The sequence below is a fragment of the Hyperolius riggenbachi genome, chromosome 3, assembly GCF_040937935.1.
Source record: "Hyperolius riggenbachi isolate aHypRig1 chromosome 3, aHypRig1.pri, whole genome shotgun sequence".
Taxonomy (NCBI): Eukaryota; Metazoa; Chordata; class Amphibia; order Anura; family Hyperoliidae; genus Hyperolius; species Hyperolius riggenbachi.
This window is the reverse complement of record NC_090648.1, coordinates 201,040,295-201,061,488: the sequence shown is the minus strand read 5'-3', so window position 1 is coordinate 201,061,488 and position 21,194 is coordinate 201,040,295. Positions and strand designations below refer to the sequence as shown.

At 43.9% G+C, this 21,194-nt stretch overlaps 1 protein-coding gene across 15 annotated transcripts in view; it reads right to left on the bottom strand.

Moving 5' to 3' along the window:
• Positions 1-21,194, bottom strand: part of TJP1 (tight junction protein 1) — a 622,292-nt gene that overhangs the window by 382,237 nt on the left and 218,861 nt on the right. For 11 of the 15 annotated variants that reach the window (XM_068275550.1, XM_068275551.1, XM_068275554.1 and 8 more), the window contains one exon: positions 6,469-6,522. The exons of the other annotated variants lie outside the window; for them this stretch is intronic. In XM_068275550.1, the coding sequence (XP_068131651.1) occupies positions 6,469-6,522 (54 nt within the window). The remainder of the gene's footprint in view (positions 1-6,468; positions 6,523-21,194) is intronic. 15 annotated transcript variants of the gene reach the window in all.

Below are 21,194 nucleotides of genomic sequence, written 5' to 3'. Positions count from 1 at the left end.
CAGTCCCCCGCAGCAGCTGAGTTTCGATTTCGTCGAATCAGCCAAGTGGGTGGCCACTAAGCCAGCATGCACACGACGCGCTCAGTGATGGAAGCGTGATCGAGGAAGCACAGGGCCAGGGCCACCAGGTACATTGGCCATCGACTGGCCAAGTCACCATAATCGAAACTCAGCCACAGGGGAAGTCCGGAGGATTATTCCATGACAGCGTGGGCACAGGGCAGCTGCAGGGTGCTGGTAGAAGCCCCAGATAAGTGAAACTTTTTTTTTTTCTTTCAGTTTAGGTTCCCTTTAAAAATGGACTAGTTGAATTGAACTCAGCTTAATTGGCTTGGTCCATTTTCAAGATACATACATTTGCAAGCATAATATTGCATTTGTACATCAATGACCATCCCTAGTAAGAATGATCATTTAAGCTGAGGATGATACTGTTTCTGATCAAATGCTATTGTTTTATAAAATGCATGATCTAGAAAATCTAGATTATATTAAATAAAATAGATAATTTTAGCACATCTCAATGACTGTTTTAGATTATTTTGTGATCAGTACTTTCAGAAGGTAGCATTAAGGCACACCTGAACTGAGAGGGATATTGGGGCTGACATATTAACTTCTATGTAAACAATACCAGTGGCCTGGCTGTCCTGCAGATCATCTGCCTCTAATACTTTTAGCTATAGACCCTGAACAAGCATGCAGATCAGCTGCTCTGACTGAAGTCTGACTGGATAAGCTGCATGTTTGTTTAAGGTGTGTGGTTCGACACTGCTGCAGCCAAAGAGAAATGCAGGATGTCATGCAACTGGTATTTATTAGGAGATAAATATGGCAGCCTCCACATCCCTCTTAGTTCAGGGGTCCTATAACCACTTTCCGACCGCACACTCATACCGTGCGGCAGCAAAGTGGTAGCTGGAGGACCAGCGATGCACATCTGCGTCGCCAGGTGCCTCCCTAATTAATCAGGAAAGGCCGCTCGCGCGAGCGGCCGTTTCCTGTTAGATCACGGAGCGGGTCTCCGTGAATAGCCTGTGAGCCGCTAATCACGGCTCGCAGACTAAATGCAAACGCACATTTGTCTCCTTTGTTTACATTGAACGGCGCGGCAGATCGTCGATCCTTGGCCAATCAGCGGCCAGGGATCGCCGCCATGTGACAGATGACAGTCTGTCACAGGACGGATAGCGTCCTGTGCAGCCCCGATCGCCAGGAGGGAAAGGTAGGAGAGGGGGTGAATTTCGCCGCGGAGGGGGGCTTTGAGGTGCCCCCCCGCAACACCGAGGCAGGCAGGAGCGATCAGACCCCCCCTGCACATCATCCCGATAGGGGGGAGAAAAGAGGGGCGATCTGATCGCTCTGCCTGCAACCTGATCTGTGCTGGGGGCCGCAGAGCCCACCCAGCACAGATCATAAAAAAACATGCTGGCCCTTAAGAGGGGGTAAAGGCTGGGTCCTCAAATTGTTAAAATCTACTCATATTCCACCACTCCCCTTCAATGTTTGCAGTGGTTGAGCAGTTGATCATGGGCTCTTCTGAGGGATACAGGAGACAGCAAGTTTTCCTCACAGCAAAGTGTTCTACCAGCTTTGGCCAGAAACAAGAGGAAAATTAAAGGAAATCCTATTATCCAATAAGAGTAAAGTTTTGTTTTCTATCACAGTACAGAGACATATAATGTGTTGCTCAACATGTTATCATACAGTTTGTATTTGCTGTCTGTTATTATTCTGCCATGAAGAGTCCCAAATGGGAAATACTTTTAGACTATGAAATGTTCCCACACGTTTGCAGATTCCCACTTAAATGTGAGAAGATTTCTCCTGCCTCGATCTTCTCACATTTTGCTTTTATTTTTAAAATGGTGCCATTTCTTCTGTTATGTCTGGAAATGGGCTTACATCTGCCCTCCACCTGTTTATGGTTTATTTTAACAGGTTTCTCACTTGCCTAGCACAGTTAAAACAAATAATCCTGTCTGAGGAGTGTTTCTGAGCAGACACCTCTGGAAGGCAATGCTTCATCACAGGCCGCCAGTAATTACACTTATTGTGCAAGTACAAACTGTGTGAGGACTCTGCTGGGAAGGTGAAAAAAAGCAAACACTGACAACTATCACAATTAAAGGTTAGCATGAGAAAATGTAACTCTTTTCCTCTGCTAAATGAAGCCCTGTGGCAGCACTAAACTATTAAGAATAAAGGAAAATGAATCACTGTACCAGAATAATCTTCATTCCATGTTGCTAGTACATTTCTCCTTCTATATTGTTCAGCTGGCAACCACCTGGAGATAGCTAACATAACTATGCAATCTACACAGCATAGACATTTACTTAAATTCTGGGCTGTTTCTCTTTCGGGGATACTGAGATAAACATCTTGGTTCATGCGCTCAAAGTGAATGCCAAAATGGAAAGTCCACTTTTACTGCAACTCTTCGCGCCACTGTTCTGTGCACTTTATGTTTATGTCCATGTCTGTTTGAAGTATTTCACCAATGACAAAAACTTCTATGGTTTGAATTCCTGTAATCTGACCTGCTCTGTGCAGACCATTAAAGAGTAACCGTCGGGCATAAAATCAAAAATCATTTACGGTATTTATTGTTATCTGGTAGGCAAGTAATAATGATGCTAATCAGGCAATCCAAAAGTTAAAAATCGCTATTACTTTTTTGTTGTTAAATGATCATCCCCTGGTTTCCGCGACTCTTATTTGGTACATTGCCGCACAAAGGAAATTGCAGGGCATGCTGGGTTGTCTTTTTTTGCTTCCTTACTTTCCCCTTAGACTTAACCTATGCAGCCCGATTGGCTGAAGCCTCTTTCCCTCCTGTTTTCGTCTCCCACAACTCTGTTCCTCTCTGATTGGCCAATATTTCTCATGCTGAGACAATGCACTTTCTATTGCAGAGCTGGGTGGGAGTGCCTGAAGACTGGGAGGAGAGCGGGCAAGGCATACATAATCAGGCAGAGGAAAGTAAGGGAGGAAATTATATCAGGATTGGCTTCAAGATGGACACAGTTAAAATGGAGAATCCTAAGAAGGATCTTCTCTTTTTTTTACTATAGAAAATATTACTAAAATCAAAACTTGGACAGTACAATACACATGTTATGTAAGTACAGCAAGTATTTATATACTTATACTGTATATGTGTTTTTTTTTCTGAGATAGTATGGCTGACAGCTCCTATTTAAGCAAAGCAGTAAACCAGTTATAAGAATAAGCCTATTGTGCTCCACACTTTGTTGTTTGCCGCAGAAAGAGACTGGTATTGACCTGAGGAAGCGTGATTCAGCCCTCGAAATGTGTTGTCCATCGTGTTTTCAATATGTATTGTTTTTCTCAGCTCTTGCTGTCAGTTAACTTCTTTAAGGTTAGCCAACCTTGATGCTTTAAACTGTTTTTAGATTATTTTACCTTCATTGGAGTGCCTCCTCCCACCCCTTACCTACACAATCTCAGTATTCAAAATCTGTTGGCTTTCACATTACATGAAGGAGGTAAAATTGGCGTGTGTACCAGGATTTAATCTGGCATGGGCTTTAGTGCAAATTCCACATTTGTAGTTGAATTGCCTTAAGCCCACTACACACATCCAATTTTTACTGGCCAATAATTGATCAATTTTACCACCTCCATGTTATATGAGGTTTAACAGATTACAAATAGATTGTGTAGGTAAGCTCTCATACTACATAGAAGTAGTAATCATTGGCCAATCTTATTTATATGTATGTATGCATCCTTAGACACAGATTAGTGCTGTACATGTCAATGTTTCCATTTTAATTTACAGACAGCTAAGAAGAAGTGCCAGTAACTTAAATTCCACTCTTTTACTCCCTTGGCAACCGCACTCTGTTTGAAGTAAGATTGCGCATAAACTCCTACCTTGCTACATAAGTGATTTTCTGTACAGAGCAGGAGCCATTGTTTCTAACACTTGTATGCTTCCATTGACTGGCATGGGTGAAGTCCAGGGTCACATAGGTTGTGGTATCGAGGAGCTCCTGGACAGGGGGGAAGAGGAACATGAAAGAGAAGGCTGCTGCACATGGTTGACCAGGCTGGATAGCAGAGGACGGTGCAGAATGAGGGCTGCACATTGAAATGTAGGGACTGCTGTACGTGGAAGAATGAGCTGCTACACATGGATTCTGCACAAGGCAGTGAGAGCTTCAAATGTAATGGGAATAAGGATGCTTCACATAAAAGGAAGGAAGGGGGGAGGCTGCTGCACATATAAAAGCTGCTTCTCATAAAAGGTGTTATAAATGGAAGTGGGGCAGCACAGTTAAAGGAAACGCGAGGTGAAAATAAACTGATGAGATAAACAAAAGTATCTATCCTCCTGCACCTAAACATGAGTTTTTTAGATATCCCACAGTTTTATTATATAGTTAAATCTACTTTTTACGTTTTTACTACTGTTTGTTTCATTGTCTCTGCTTTATGGCACATTCATTGAAGTACGCCAGAGCTTAAATCTATGAACTATTGACCCTTTTTTTGCTCTCAGAAGCCATTTTCTGTCAGAAGTGTTTTCTGGTTGTAATTCCTTATCGATGATGGTTACACTGTAGTCTGACCCGCATCCTTTAACCAGCCTGGCGTTCTATTAAGATTGGATGGGTTTTTTTTTAATAAAAAAAAAAGTATTGCATGCAGCCAACTGAAAGTTGGCTGCATGAAAGCCCACTAGAGGGCGCTCCTAATGCCTACTTCTGATCGCCTCCGGCGATCAGAAGTAACAAGTAAGGTTGCGATGAGCGGCCTTTCTTGTTTTGCTTTCCTCGTCGCCATGGCGACGAGCAGAGTGACGTCATGGACGTCAGCTGACGTCCTGACGTCAGCCGCCTCCGATTCAGCCCTTAGCGCTGGCCGGAACTGTTTGGTCCGGCTGCGCTGGGCTCCGGCGGCTGGGGGGACCCTATTTCGCCGCTGCACGCGGCGCATCGCTGCGATGCGGCAGCGATCAGGTAGCACACACGGCTGGCAAAGTGCCGGCTGCGTGTGCTCCTTTTTATTTGATGAAAATCAGCCCAGCAGGGCCTGAGCGGCAGCCTCCGGCGGTAATGGACGAGCTGAGCTCGTCCATACTGCCGGGCTGGTTAAGCTTGAAAGTGAAAAATGGCCAAGAGGAAACAAAATGTATTCATCTGATTTAGATATTGTCCCTTTTGTGTGGATTGAAGATACACTAGACTAGACTGCAGTGGCCACATCTCTATATCCAGACATCTTAGGTAGAATGTGCTATTTAGTTTTTGCTACACACTGGATGAAACCAGTAACGGTGTTCATGTGCTTGTGTTCCACTTTCCTTTCAAGAAATACCAGATTTGTTTGCTCTACAACAGGGGTCCCCAAAGGTTTTGGGATGAGGGCCGGGTCAACATACTTCAGACTGCTGGGGGGCCGGAGTATACATAAAATGATGTAGAAGTCTTTGCGGGCCAGACAGTGAAGCATACCCAGGTGACAACCCGCAGTCCAATTGGACAGCAGTGTCACCTGATGTGGAACTTGATTAGAAACTAGCGAATTGCTGCTTTCTGGCTTCAATGTGGATGGGTGGTGCTAGCACTGTTATTCTATATGCAGACCACCAATATTTAAAGATGTAGCTGACCGCATCTATAAGTAATACATTTTGTGTGTGGGAGGGGGGCATAAAAAAGCCTCAGGGGGCCACATTCGGCCTGCGGGCCTTAGTTTGAAGATCACTGCTCTACAGGAAAGTAGCTACATGAACATATATTTACAGCATGGTAACCCCCCAATATATTCTGCCATTCTTTTGCTTTAAACCCTCTTGGTTTGATGCCATATTAATACACAATTCTACTTCCACCTAATGACAATGCCTCTAACATACATTCAACATCTCAAAATAGGATTTCAGTAGAAAAAAAAACAACACAAGCATTCAACATATTACACCAGTGTTGCTCAACATCAATACAGCATGTACCCCTTTATGACAGATTTGCCAAGTACCCCATGTTGATGATAGCACAATCGATTTTTGTTATCCATGGCGAAAGCCTGCGTTCCTTTATGCTTTTAATTAACTGAAAAACACATTTGTTTATTTAACATATATATTTTTAGTTCTAAAACTCACTACAATAAATTGACTTTGAAAAGTTCAAATACCCCTAAGCCTAACACAATATCCCCCCTGGGGGTTGAGTACTGCATGCTAAGAAGCATGAATCAAGGTGACATGCCCAGAAATATCTCATATATGCAATATTTTTAATATGGCACACGCCAGTATTTCATTTACAGTTTCCCAATCCCATTAACTGGCTTTCTCAAATACCCACAAATATCCATTTTATATAAATCACCATCTAAAACAGCAAATCAAATAGTGTCAGAAAGATAAAGCAGCAGAATCACTTGTCCCCAAAAACTGGCGTCTATTGACAAATGTAGGTACTTACGCACCTGCTGAGCTTGGAAGTCTCCCATCATGTCTGCGGATTCACAATGCAGCATATCCTTGTCAGAAAATGCATTAGAAACAATCAGTGAAGAAACAGAGAGGTAAGAGAACATCAGAATTAATTATAAAGAGAGGAAATAGGACAAAGCATTATTCACACACTCCAATGACTACACAAAGCTGCAATATACCACGTTTCACAATAATAACAAAAATACACTATTATATTGTGATTTAAAAACAAACAATGTAGATAAATCCTCTTATGCTTATACACCTGTGGTAAGATGCGCTATGACAAATTTGCCTTAGGAGATACTAAAGGATAGTGATGTCACTTTACCAGCAAAGGTCAGTATGGTTAGAGCCATGGTCTTCCCAGTAGTACCAAATGGCTATGAAAAATGGACTATAAATAAAGTCATGCATAGAAAAATAGATGCTTTTGAATGGTGGGTGTGGAGAAAGCTACCAAGAGATTCATGGACTTCTAGAAGACCTAACTAGTCAATACTTAAATAATACAGGCCAGAGTGTTCACTAGAAGGGCTAATACTCCATTATCCTCCTTGCTGGTTATCCTGAGCTCAGCTCAGGGTAACCTGCGCAGGAGGATTTCTCAGGCCCCGCTGGGCCGATTTTCACAATTTTTTTATTATTGCACGCAGCTAGCACTTTGCTAGCTGCGTCCATATCTCGATTCGCCGCCCCCCCCCCCCTCCAGACCCCTTGCGCAGCCTGGACAATCAGTGCCAGGCATCGCTGAGGGGTGGATCGGGATTCCCTCTGACGTCCCGATGTCCATGACCGTCGGTGACGTCATCCCGCCCCGTCGCCATGGGGGAAGCCGAGCAGGAAATCCCATTCTGAACGGGATTTCCTGCTTGCAAACAGCGCTGGCGGCGATCGGAGTAGGTAGGGAAATGTCGCTTGTCAGCGGCTATCATGTAGCTAGCGCTAGGCTAGCTACATGAATTGTAAAATAATTTTTTTTTTTTTTAAAGTGCTGCACCGCCCCCTTGCCGACATAATTGGAATGGCAAGGGGGTTAAACCTCAAATACTTTGGTCACATAATCAGAAAACTGTTTTCTTTGGAGAAATCCTTGATACTTGGAAAAAGTGAGAGATAAAAGAAGAGGATGAGATGGCAGGGGCTAAGATGGAAAGACAGCATATGTGAAGCTATGAGCATGCCTATGCAACAGCTGGAAGAAGCTGTGATTGACAAACACATCTGGCATGCAAAAGTACATATGGTCACGAACAGCTGGAGTCTACCAAACAAATGTGGAGAAGGAGGGGATGGTAGGATGTGGCTACAGGAATTCAGGCACTTTACTGCTTGTGTTCTCTAATCAGCGAGAGGAATGGCTAGAGGGTATTTTTTTAGGGTTGATGAAATACAGGAGCACAGAAAACGTTATGGTTCAACCAACAACTAAGCCAAAAGGGGAACATCTGGCAACTTGGTTGACGTGAGAGTAAGCCTATCAATTCACAAATAACTGCTGGCATCACCAGCTACAAGATTAGCAATATCAAGTGGTGTAAGGATCAGGGAAAAAGCTGTTATGCTACACCTGAGGTTAAGTTCACACTATGGCCCTTATTCTATTAACTTTTTGTCCTCATTTTTTTTCTAGGATATACATTTTCATCTTCTGTTAATAATAACTTTTTAGTACTCTGCAATTGAAAAAGTACCGAAAAGTAGGTAAAAAAATAGTTTGTGTATTTTCTTGTTTGTATTTTATTGATAAGGTGTGAAAATATTACCTAGGAGAAAATGCAGAAGAAAAAGTGAATTGAATAAGTGCCTATGTTTGTTGCGTAATGCCCACACTACAATGCAGGCACAGTGCAACACACTCTGTTCATTATAACGTGCACCTTATCGTTCATAGCATGAAGAATTGCTGTGAAATATGCATTTTATCACACGCATTATCCATAAATGTGCTTTAGAAAGAGAGCAAGGACAATGGGATCTGTAACAACAGTTATTTGATCATGCCCATACAGTTATATAGACATAGGGCTCGATCCAGTAAGCAGTGCTAACTGTTAGCACGCTTCTGAAAAGGCCATTATCACACCTTAACTCAGTTTGGGCGTGTTAAAATCAGATCACGCGCAAAGATCGGCGCGCAAGGTTTTGCGCGCGCACAACGCAGTGCGCGCAAAGTGCCCATTCACGTCTATGCGACTTTCCGCGGGCACCGCGCCGTGCGCGCGCAAAGTTTTGCGCGTGGGCCTTTGCGCGCGATCTGATTTTAGAAACAGTGCTAACCTACTTAGCACCCTGGTTAACACGCCTAAAGTCTTTAGGCGTGCTAAGCAGGTTAGCACCGTTTACTGAATCAATCATGTTCACATGCAGCGTATAACAATGTATGAACGTTGGAACTCAAACCTGTTAGCGGCAAGTATTAAATAATTTAAAGTTTTTACATACCTAATAATTACCATATATCAATTAGATTTTGGCTGGATTCACGTTGTGTCTTGCATAATGCATGCATTATAATGTGTGTGAACTGCAATGAAGACTGGCTACAGACGTTAATTCAAAGCCTGCATGCAGTGAGTAAGAACTGTGACATAGGTAAGTTCAGGGGGGATTACAGCAGCCCAGAATCCCCCTTCAGACCAGGGCTTGTGCAGTGTCTGGGGACAGGCACAAGTTGAGACACCAGAATATCTGCTGGTATCCTGCATCTCACAGCACCACCCCCTTTCTTTCCCTGCTACAGTTGACTTTGGATGGAGCAGTAGCGTGTGTACAGAGCCTGGAGCAGCTCTAGAGAACTTAACAGAGCACAGAGCCAGGTATGAGCACAGCCCTGTGCCCCTGCTATGTGAATGCTTCACTTTCCCCTTCATTATCAATGTTGGCTGTCCTCATTATTATCTGTATCCAAACTTGGTTTGGATCGAACAAGTCGTAAATAATCGTCAGATCCTGTCAGTCAGACAGGAAATTGCATTGCAAACTCAACATGAGTAAAACGGAAATTGTGATTTTTCCACCATCGCTATCTACCAATTGCAACCATAACTGTAGACAACACCCCAATAACCTCAACCACTAAGGCCCGCTGCTTGGGGGATATACTTGTCTCAGAGCTCTCCTTTAAACCTCACATTGCCTCATTAACTACCACCTGCTATTTCCAGCTCAAAAATATATTCCATATCCATCCCTTCCTCACACAAGAGCCACCAAAATGCTTGTACATGCCTTAACCACTTCAGGACCACAGTCTTTCTACCCCTTAAAGGGACACTTAAGTCAAACAAAAAAAATTAGTTTTACTCATCTGGGGCTTCCAATAGCCCCCTGCAGCTGTCGGTGCCCTCGCCGTCTCTCTCCGATCCTCCTGGCCCCGCCGGCAGCCACTTCCTGTTTCGGTGACAGGAGCTGACAGGCTGGGGACGCGAGTGATTCTTCGCGTTCCCAGACACATTAGCACCCTCTATGCTGCTATATGGTATATGATATATGCTATAGTAGCATAGATGGCGCTATTGTGGCCAGGAACGCGAAGAATCACTCGCGTCCCCAGCCTGTCAGCTCCTGTCACCAAAACAGGAAGTGGCTGCCGACGGGGCAAGGAGGATCGGAGGGAGACGGCGAAGGCACCGGACAGCTGCAGGGGGCTATTGGAAGCCCCAGGTGAGTAAGACTCATTTTTTTGGTTTGACTTAAGTGTCCCTTTAAGGACCAGGCACTTTTTTTCCATTCAGACCACTGCAGCTTTCACGGTTTATTGCTCGGTCATACAACCTACCACCTAAATGAATTTTACCTCCTTTTCTTGTCACTAATAAAGCTTTCTTTTGATGCTATTTGATTGCTCCTGCGATTTTTACTTTTTATTATATTCATCAAAAAAAGACATGAATTTTGGCAAAAAAATGATTTTTTTAACTTTCTGTGCTGACATTTTTCAAATAAAGTAAAATTTCTGTATACATGCAGCGCGAAAAATGTGGACAAACATGTTTTTGATTAAAAAAAACCCATTCAGTGTATATTTATTGGTTTGGGTAAAAGTTATAGCGTTTACAAACTATGGTGCCAAAAGTGAATTTTCCCATTTTCAAGCATCTCTGACTTTTCTGCGCACCTGTCAGGTTTCATGAGGGGCTAAAATTCCAGGATAGTACAAATACCCCCCAAATGACCCCATTTTGGAAAGAAGACATCCCAAAGTATTCAGTGAGAGGCATGGTGAGTTCATAGAAGATTTTATTTTTTGTCACAAGTTAGCGGAAAATGACACTTTCTGACAAAAAAAAGAAAAAAAAAAGTTTCCATTTCTTCTAACTTGCAACAAAAAAAAATGAAATCTGCCACGGACTCACTATGCTCCTCTCTGAATACCTTGAAGTGTCTACTTTCCAAAATGGGGTCATTTGTGGGGTGTGTTCACTGTCCTGGCATTTTGGTGGGTGCCTAATTGTAAGCACCCCTGTAAAGCCTAAAGATGCTCATTGGACTTTTGGCCCCTTAGCGCAGTTAGGCTGCAAAAAAGTGCCACACATGTGGTATTGCCGTACTCAGGAGAAGTAGTATAATGTGTTTTGGGGTGTATTTTTACACATACCCATGCTGGGTGGGAGAAATATCTCCATAAATGACAATTGTTTTATTTTTTTTACACACAATTGTCTATTTATAGAGATATTTCTGCCACTCAGCATGGGTATGTGGAAAAATACACCCCAAAACACATTATACTACTTCTCCTGAGTACGGCGATACCACATGTGTGGCACTTTTTTGCACCCTAACTGCGCTAAGGGGCCCAAAGTTCAATGAGTACCTTTAGGATTTCACAGGTGACAAAAAATAAAATCTTCTATGAACTCACCATACTCCTAACGGAATACCTTGGGGTGTCTTCTTTCTAAAATGGGGTCATTTGTGGGGTTCCTATACTGCCCTGGCATTTTAGGGGCCCTAAACCGTGAGGAGTAGTCTTGAAACCAAATGTCGCAAAATGACCTGTGAAATCCTAAAGGTACTCATTGGACTTTGGGCCTCTTAGCGCACTTAGGGTGCAAAAAAGTGCCACACATGTGGTACCGCCGTACTCAGGAGAAGTAGTATAATGTGTTTTGGGGTGTATTTTTACACATACCCATGCTGGGTGGGAGAAATATCTCTGTAAATGACAATTGTTTGATTTTTTTTTACACACAATTGTCCTTTTACAGAGAGATTTCTCCCACCCAGCATGGGTATGTGTAAAAATACACCCCAAAACACAATATACTACTTCTTCTGAGTACGGCGATACCACATGTGTGACACTTTTTTGCAACCTAGGTGCGCTAAGGGGCCTAACGTCCTATTCACAGGTCATTTTGAGGCCTTTGGATTCTAGACTACTGCTCACGGTTTAGGGCCCCTTAAATGCCAGGGCAGTATAGGAACCCCACAAGTGACCCCATTTTAGAAAGAAGACACCCCAAGGTATTCTGTTAGGAGTATGGTGAGTTCATAGAAGATTTTTTTTTTGTCACAAGTTAGCGGAAAATGACACTTTGTGAAAAAAAAAACAATACATATCAATTTCCGCTAACTTGTGACAAAAAATAAAATCTTCTATGAACTCATCATACACCTAACAGAATACCTTGGGGTGTCTTCTTTCTAAAACTGTGAGTAGTCTGGAAACCAAATTTCTCAAAATGACTGATCAGGGGTATAAGCATCTGCAAATTTTGATGACAGGTGGTCTATGAGGGGGCAAATTTTGTGGAACCGGTCATAAGCAGGGTGGCCTCTTAGATGAAAGGATGTTTTGGGCCTGATCTGATGGATAGGAGTGCTAGGGGGTGACAGGAGGTGATTGATGGGTGTCTCAGGGGGCGGTTAGAGGGGAAAATAGATGCAATCAATGCACTGGGGAGGTGATCGGAAGGGGGTCTGAGGGGGACCTGAGGGTTTGGCCGAGTGATCAGGAGCCCACACGGGGCAAATTAGGGCCTGATCTGATGGGTAGGTGTGCTAGGGGGTGACAGGAGGTGATTGATGGGTGTCTCAAGGTGTGATTAGAGGGGGGAAATAGATGCAAGCAATGCACTAGCGAGGTGATCAGGGCTGGGGTCTGAGGACGTTCTGAGGTGTGGGCGGGTGATTGGGTGCCCGCAAGGGGCAGATTAGGGTCTAATCTGATGGGTAACCGTGACAGGTGGTGATAGGGGGTGATTGATGGGTAATTAGTGGGTGTTTAGAGGAGAGAAGAGATGTAAACACTGCACTTGGGAGGTGATCTGATGTCGGATCTGCGGGCGATCTATTGGTGTGGGTGGGTGATCAGATTGCCCGCAAGGGGCAGGTTAGGGGCTGATTGATGGGTGGCAGTGACAGGGGGTGATTGATAGGTGATTGACAGGTGATCAGTGGGTTATTACAGGGAATAACAGATGTAAATATTGCACTGGCGAATTGATAAAGGGGGGTCTGAGGGCAATCTGAGCGTGTGGGCGGGTGATTGGGTGCCCGCAAGGGGTAGATTAGGGTCTAATCTGATGGGTAACAGTGACAGGTGGTGATAGGGGGTGATTGATAGGTGATTGATGGGTAATTAGTGGGTGTTTAGAGGAGAGAATAGATGTAAACAATGGATTTGGGAGGTGATCTGATGTCGGATCTGCGGGCGATCTATTGGTGTGGGTGGGTGATCAGATTGCCCGCAAGGGGCAGGTTAGGGGCTGATTGATGGGTGGCAGTGACAGGGGGTGATTGATGGGTGGCAGTGACATGGGGTGATTGATGGGTGATTGACAGGTGATCAGTGGGTTATTACAGGGAATAACAGATGTAAATATTGCACTGGCGAATTGATAAAGGGGGGTCTGAGGGCAATCTGAGCGTGTGGGCGGGTGATTGGGTGCCCGCAAGGGGTAGATTAGGGTCTAATCTGATGGGTAACAGTGACAGGTGGTGATAGGGGGTGATTGATAGGTGATTGATGGGTAATTAGTGGGTGTTTAGAGGAGAGAATAGATGTAAACAATGGATTTGGGAGGTGATCTGATGACGGATCTGCGGGCGATCTATTGGTGTGGGTGGGTGATCAGATTGCCCGCAAGGGGCAGGTTAGGGGCTGATTGATGGGTAGCAGAGACAGGGGGTGATTGACTGGTGATTGACGGGTGATTGACAGGTGATTGACAGGTGATCAGGGGGGACAGATGCATACAGTACATGGGGGGAGGGGTCTGGGGGGGGGGGTCTGGGTAGAATCTGAGGGGTGGGGGGGGTGATCAGGAGGGGGCAGTGGGCAGGGGAGGGGATAAAAAAAAAAATAGCGTTGACAGATAGTGACAGGGAGTGATTGATGGGTGATTAGGGGGGTGACTGGGTGCAAACAGTGGTCTGGGGGGTGGGCAGGGGGGGGGTCTGAGGGGTGCTGTGGGCGATCAGGGGGCAGGGGGAGGGAAATCAGTGTGCTTGGGTGCAGACTAGGGTGGCTGCAGCCTGCCCTGGTGGTCCCTCGGACACTGGGACCACCAGGGCAGGAGGCAGCCAGTATAATAGGCTTTGTATACATTACAAAGCCTATTATACAATGTAAGTGCGGCGATCCGGGTGCTAGTAACCCGCCGGCGCTTCCGAACGGCCGGCGGGTTACTACGAGCGGTGGGCGGAGCCAGTCCCCGGCGGCTGATCGCGTCACGAATGACGCGATCGCCACATAACCACTCCCGCAGCCGCCCCCGCCGATGGGCGTATTGCGGTCGTTTGGGCCCGGACTTTGCCGCCGCCCATCGGCTGGGGGCGGTCCTTAAGTGGTTAAAGGAATACTTAAGGCAAAAATAAAAAATGAGTTTTACTCACCCGGGGCATCCCTCAGCCCCCTGAAGCTGGATGGTGCCCTCGCAGCCCCGCTCCGATCATCCTGTCCCCGCCGGCGGCTACATATATATATATATATATATATATATATATATACGCTATAGCAGCATAGAGGGTGATATAGCGGCTGGGAATGCGGAAAATCAGCCACGTTCCCAGCCTGTCGGCGGCTGTCGCCGAACCGGAAGTAGCCGCCGGCGGGGACAGGACGATCGGAGCGGGGCTGCGAGGGCACCATCCAGCTTCGGGGGGCTGAGGGATGCCCCAGGTGAGTAAATGTCATTTTTTTTTTGCCTTAAGTATCCCTTTAAGTATTCCTTTAATCATCTCCCGCCTAGACTACTGCAACACCCTGCTCTGTGGTCTACCAAAAAACAGGCTAGCACCTCTCCAATCCCTTCTAAATTCAGCTGCCCGCCTCATTCACCTTTCCACACGCTCTTCCGATGCAGCCCCATTGTGCCATTCTCTCCACTGGTTACCCATTACCCAAAGGATCCAGTTCAAACTCCTGACTCTAACATACAAAGCCATCCACGAGTTGTCTCCTCCATACATCTCCTAACTAATCTCAAGATATTGTCCCTCCCGCAACCTTCGCTCCTCCCAATAAATTCTACTGGCCTCTAAGCTGATCACCTCCTCTCATGCTCGCATCCAAGACTTTACACGAGCATCATCCCTTATCTGGAACTCTCTTCCACAGCCTGTACGTCATGCTCCAAACCTGGACATCTTCAAACGCACTCTTAAAGCACACCTTTTCAGACAAGCTTATAACATTCTATAGCCCTTATTTACTTATCTGTCACAATGTAATCAGAGACAAAGGGTCACTGCCTCATCCATCCTCCACCCCCTTACCTAATGTGTCCCCCACTACCCATTAGATTGTAAGCTCGCAAGGGCAGGGTCATCCTCCTAATGTTTACTGTTTTTGTAACAATATTTGTGCTGCTTGGAACTCTGCTGTACATTTGCTAGTTGTATCTATGTTCCCCTTGTCGTGTTATTGTGCTTTGTAAAGCGCTGCGGAATATGTTGGCGCTATATAAATAAAAAATAATAATAATAATAATTGTGTGTACCCAGCATGATGTCCTAGCATATTATTATACTGTACTAGTAGACCTAAGCCCGTTTAAAAATGGGCTCTAGGTTTCTCTCACCGCCGCCACAGCCATATGTCAGCACCCGCCCGCCGCCCTTACCCCCTGGTCCCGTCCTCCTCCTGTCCCAACGGTTACACATGCGCAGTAGCCATAAAACACGGTACACAGGGACAGGAGGATGACGCAGGGACAGTTAGGGTTTTATTACATAGGATTGTTCATGGCTGAGGGAGACCTTTCAGGAATCCCCCTGTGAAAATTCTGGGTTTGCTTCTGCATTACAATGTGAAGGTGTGAACAGCCCTAAAGAATTCTATGAACAGTGGGTTGACACCAGAATTAAGATGAATACTCACCGCAGCGACGAGGAAGATGGATCCAGCGACAAGGAAGATGGATCCAGCGACGTCTCCCTGACGACGAGCGTCCTACAATCCATCTTGCAGCTGGTAGGTATGTACGTCACGCGATGTTACATGACGGACACAAATGGGAAGTCAAGCGATCGCGGTACTTTGCACAAAGTCGTCGGGGATCTTAAGGATCCCATCCGCCATGATGGTCATTATCAACACGCAATGCTAAACGACGTCCACGTGATCGCTGGCCTGTACCCACGTTAAGATATCGCTGAAGTGATGGATCGTCACTCAAAGTATCGGTGGTAGTTTGGAAGATCGGCGACGGCGGGAAAATTGCATAGTGGGTACTCCGCTTTACTCTGCAACGCAACAGACGTAGTGTGAAAGGAGCCTTTAAGGTCATAAGTATGCCATCTCTGACATTAGTTACTTCCTTTTTGGCAAGATAAATAAAAAAGCATCATTTCATTCACCTTCCTGGCACTGATTCTGTTATTTTTGGCATAAATCTATTTTCACCAACAATGCTGCCTACAATAAATCTCAAAACAAACGGCTTTTAATCTATGAATTAGTATAATCTGGATTAAGTATTAGTACGGCCACAACAAAGTACCTGTTTTTTCTATGAAAGCATATTTACTTGCTCTTAATCCATGCTTTCTTTGCAATGTCAGGCAGCAATTTCTACAGTTGTATATTTTTCTTATCTAAGGCGGTTTCTGTGCTTTTATATATTATGGAAGAGCGGCTGATCTCCTGTCTAGATGCTCTTTATACCTGGAAATTGCTCACAAGGGTACTGTCTAGTACTACAGCTGTTACAAAACACCGGCAATCTAGCAAAAGATTAAAGGGGTATTATTAAATCATTGGAAAAATACACACTGCTGCACAGCCACAGACACCATTAGGTTGAAAGCTCTGCCACTGACAGATAAGAAGACCAGTGTTTCATGGAAATGAGACGCTGCCATTGCACTGATTGAATGCACAGCATAAACTGTCCTAATTTTGCTGATCTGTGATGAATGAATTATTTATAATGAGTTACATCAAAGATCGCTCATTGTGTGATTCATGTTTCTCCTGTTTTCTGTATGAAATGAAAGCAAACTCACCCTGAAATTATCCCTAACAGGATACGCTTCCATTTATTTTTACAGAGTTCAATAGACAACAATGATCTCACTGTGCATGTGAAGGGAATGTGCAAATGGGAAGAGCCTGTTTGTCTAAGAAATGTACATTATTTGTGTCATGCGCACAGCCAGTTACCCTCTTCATTAAAGGAGCCATTGTACAGTACAATGGCTGTTTACCGCCGCAAAGGGGCTTATAAAATAACAAGGCACAAAGGCCATTGATGGGCCGTGACCTAGCAGCCAATCAGATGTCAAGTGCTGCAATACCCAATGCTATAGGCTGAAACGGGAACGTACATTCTGCTTGGCTGCCAGTAGTTATCACTCATCTATTATATTTCATTTTTTTTAAAATATATTTTATTTACTTATTATGCTTAGTACTAAATATTAATACTGCTTAGGAAATATACTATTATGCAATTATATAGTACTGACATTCTGCTGCAGTGCTTTACACAGTGTCCTAAATAAACATGTCACATGCTGTCTCTTAAAGGAGCCCACAATCTATTGTCCTCACTGTGTTCATATAAGATGATGTCAAATAAATCTCACTCTCACACTTAAAGGACAACTGTAGTGAACGGTAAATGGAGGCTGCCTTAATTATTTCCCTTTAAACAATACCAGTTGCCTGGCAGCCCTGTTGATCTATTTGCCTGCAGCAGGGTCTGATGTGCTGCATGCTTGTTCACGGTCTGTGGCTAAAAGTAAAAGAGGCAGAGGATCAGCAGGACACAGCCAGGCAACTAGTATTATTTAAATGGAAATAAATATGGCAGCCTCTGTGTACCTCTCACTACAGTTGTCCTTTAACCCTACCTCTACCTATGCCTAACCCTAAGACCCCAACTGCTGCCTAACCCTTGACCACTTCCCCTGCTACCTAACCTTAATAACCCCTCCCCCAAGTGTCTAACCCTTAAAGGAAGCTAGAAAAAAAAGATTCACTTACCTGGGGATTACTCCAGCCTGTGGCAGCCGTCCTGTGCCCTCGCCGCAGCTCCGATGGCTGCCAGTCTTCTCCGCTGGTGCAGCCGACCTTGTCAGGTCGGGTTCCGGGTTGGCTTTTTCTGCGCTCCACCGCGTGGGTCACGTGGTCTCCCCGACGTTATCAGGACAGTACTGCGCAGTAGTTCTGCGCCTGTGCAGTACCGTCCTGATGACATCAGATGGACCCGCGCGGTGGAGCGCAGAAGAAGCCGACCCAGAACATGATCTGGCGAGGTCGGCTGCACCAGCGGAGAAGACTGGGAGCCATCGGAGCTGTGGCGAGGGCACAGGACGGCTGCCACGGGCTGGAGGAAGCCCCTGGTAAGTGGATCTTTTTTTTTTCTAGCTTGGACAATCACTTTAACCACTCCCCGTGCCTAAACTTAACAACCCTCTGCCTAACCTTAAAGTGAACCTCCAGACTAAAAATCTACTCAGCAGCACTGAAAATGCTTGGTGTTTCTTTAACAGTTTCACAGCATCAGAACTTTGTTTTTCATATCCAAGCCCAATTTTTAGCTGTTTAGAAGCTAATCTCGCCCCATCAAAGAAAACGGCCGGGGCATTTTTCCCCTGATGCTGTGCAAAGCATGATGGGATTTCTGATGTTCTTGTTCTCGTTGCCTAGCAGCTGGGAGAGGTGATCAGGACACAGGACAGTTAGAACTGTGTCTCATGCTCCCTGTCACTGTCTTTCAATTAAAAAGATGGCTGCCCTTATGAAATCACAAACCTTTGCCTGTTCTTTTAAAACAGGGTGGGTAAGAGATTATATTACCTATCTATTTGAATTAACATAACTAATGTAACTTAATGACAAGATGTTTGTTTAGGCTGAAGTTCCTCTTTAACACCCTTAACTACCCCGCTACCACCATAGGCAGCAATAGTAAAAGCTGCAATTAGCGGCAGTGACAAGGTTCATTTTACATATTTTAAAAGATAAAGCTTGCAGGTATTTTAAAAGAGTTATACCTATAGTGATGATATCATCATTTGAGTCCCTATGCTCTCTCCTAGAAGCAGGGCTATTGGACGGAATGATGCTGCCTTCTAGCCCAACTGCACTACCCATGATCCCTTGTTGTGACTTTTAAGGGGGCAATTAACGGTCCAATTTTCACTGAATGCTTGTTCATATTACTCAGGTCGTAGTGTATGAAAACAGAGAAGCTGATGGGCCAATCCTTCCTAATGATCACATTATTGATTGAACTGGCGAATGGCATAGTGTATTTTTTCATAAATCTCAATCACAACCAATTTCAATATCAATAATAGTTTTAATTCTTTAATGTTTTGGATCAATTAAATATATTTTCTGTTAATCTGAATGATTTTATCAAAAATATGATCATTCGCTAAAAACTGCACTCTCAGTGAATGAGCTAACCAAAAGCTCAGATAATAAGTGAATTCGTCTGCAGACAGATCAGAAACAACCAATGACTGAGGCTTTGGTAAATGGGCACACAAGTAAACATTGAATGATTGTGCACATTTCATGCTGCATGAATGTGTAAATGATTGATCAATGCAACATGACAGAAACCTATGGGAACTTGCTTAGAAACAAGAGATAAAACAGAAGACCCATCCTACAAATGTGTAAATTGATTTGACATTGATTTGACTAATTACCAACCAAGAAACTGATTGGAATGACTAACTGCCTAAACAGGTGTCTGCAGATACACCCGAGTGTGCTGGCCCTAATGCGAACATTCTGGAGTGGATGTGTCAGTGAACAGTGAAGGACTGGCTAAGCATGTGATGAAGGTAAAGGTGGCCACTAATGATCCAATCTTTTTCATCCAATCTTACAATTTCTATGTAATATAAGGTAACTGCCTGAAGTATCCATTCAGTATATCCACTCCATTTACCCTTATACTACATAGATTTGGTAAGATAGGATGAAAAAGATTGGATCATTAGTGGCCACCATTAGGATTCAGAAGGTGATGTCAGTTTTGCTTTCCGCTGGGTGACAATGGAAGTATAATCACAATAAGGCCTGACACCCACAGGGAGTGCTTTTCAGAGCGTTATATGATATGAAAAGCTCTTGCTAATGTAATGCTATGGGTGTGATCCCACTTGAGTGATGAGATTTTATAAAAATCCCCCATAGCATTGCATTAGCAAGTTCTTTTTCAAATTACTAGAGCTTTGAAAAGGCTGCTAGTGGGTTTGAGCACTTCAACACAATCACATTAACTACTGTTAGCAGCCCGGTACATAAAGTGCAGCCATACTGATATTTTAAGTATATTTTATATATTTAAGAGGGGGGGGGGGGGGTATACAAAAAACAGACAATAATATCTTCTTTTAATATATAGATACAGTATAACTAGTCTGTTTCACATTTTGGCCAGAGTTTTTCTTTAAGACCCCATAAGGATAGATTTTTTTCCTGTCTAAATTTCTCTTTATTCTTATATTAAAAATTACATACATCAAAGAAAGAATAAAATACCAAAATATAAGTTTGTTGTCTGTTCAAAGCATATTACCAATATCTCATATAGATAAGGCGCTCCTACAGATGGATTATTTCATTTTAGAGACACTATATTGACCTGATGAAATGGGCAACACCCGTGAAACGCTTTGTTTTCAGTGCTAATAAAATTGAATTTATTTGTTTTAGTGGTTTACTGCTATCAGGTAAGCCTTTTTGTTTATATGTTATTACTCACCCAAGTCATCTTTCCTTAAGGACGCCTTTTACCTCCCTACTAGCCCCACTCCCCACGTGTTATTTGGAGGGTAGTCGAGTTAGAGTCCTTTGGACATCCTAACTATACATTCTTTAGTTACAGTAAGGAGTACTTCAACCGACCAGAACAAAACCATATATTACTATCCTGAAGGGGTCTAAAAATAGGCATGAAGACTTTGTATTAAAGTCTATGGCCAGTCTCCATTGCAGTCCCCACTCATTATAATGTGTGTATTATGCAACTGACGACTGTGAATCCACCCTGAAAATATGCTTGTAAGAATATCTGCTATTCTGTTGTGTAGTATGCTCTGTCTTGGATGACAGAATGGAGCAGTCCATCCATATAATGGTGGCCATACATGGTACAATTTTTCATTTTTTTTCGATTAGATAATTTAGTTCGATTATTCCATTAGATCGAATATAAAGATTTTTCCAGCATGTCCGATATAAATTTTCTCGAAATAACGGGATAATCGTTCGAATTTCTTGATCGAAAAAAAAAAC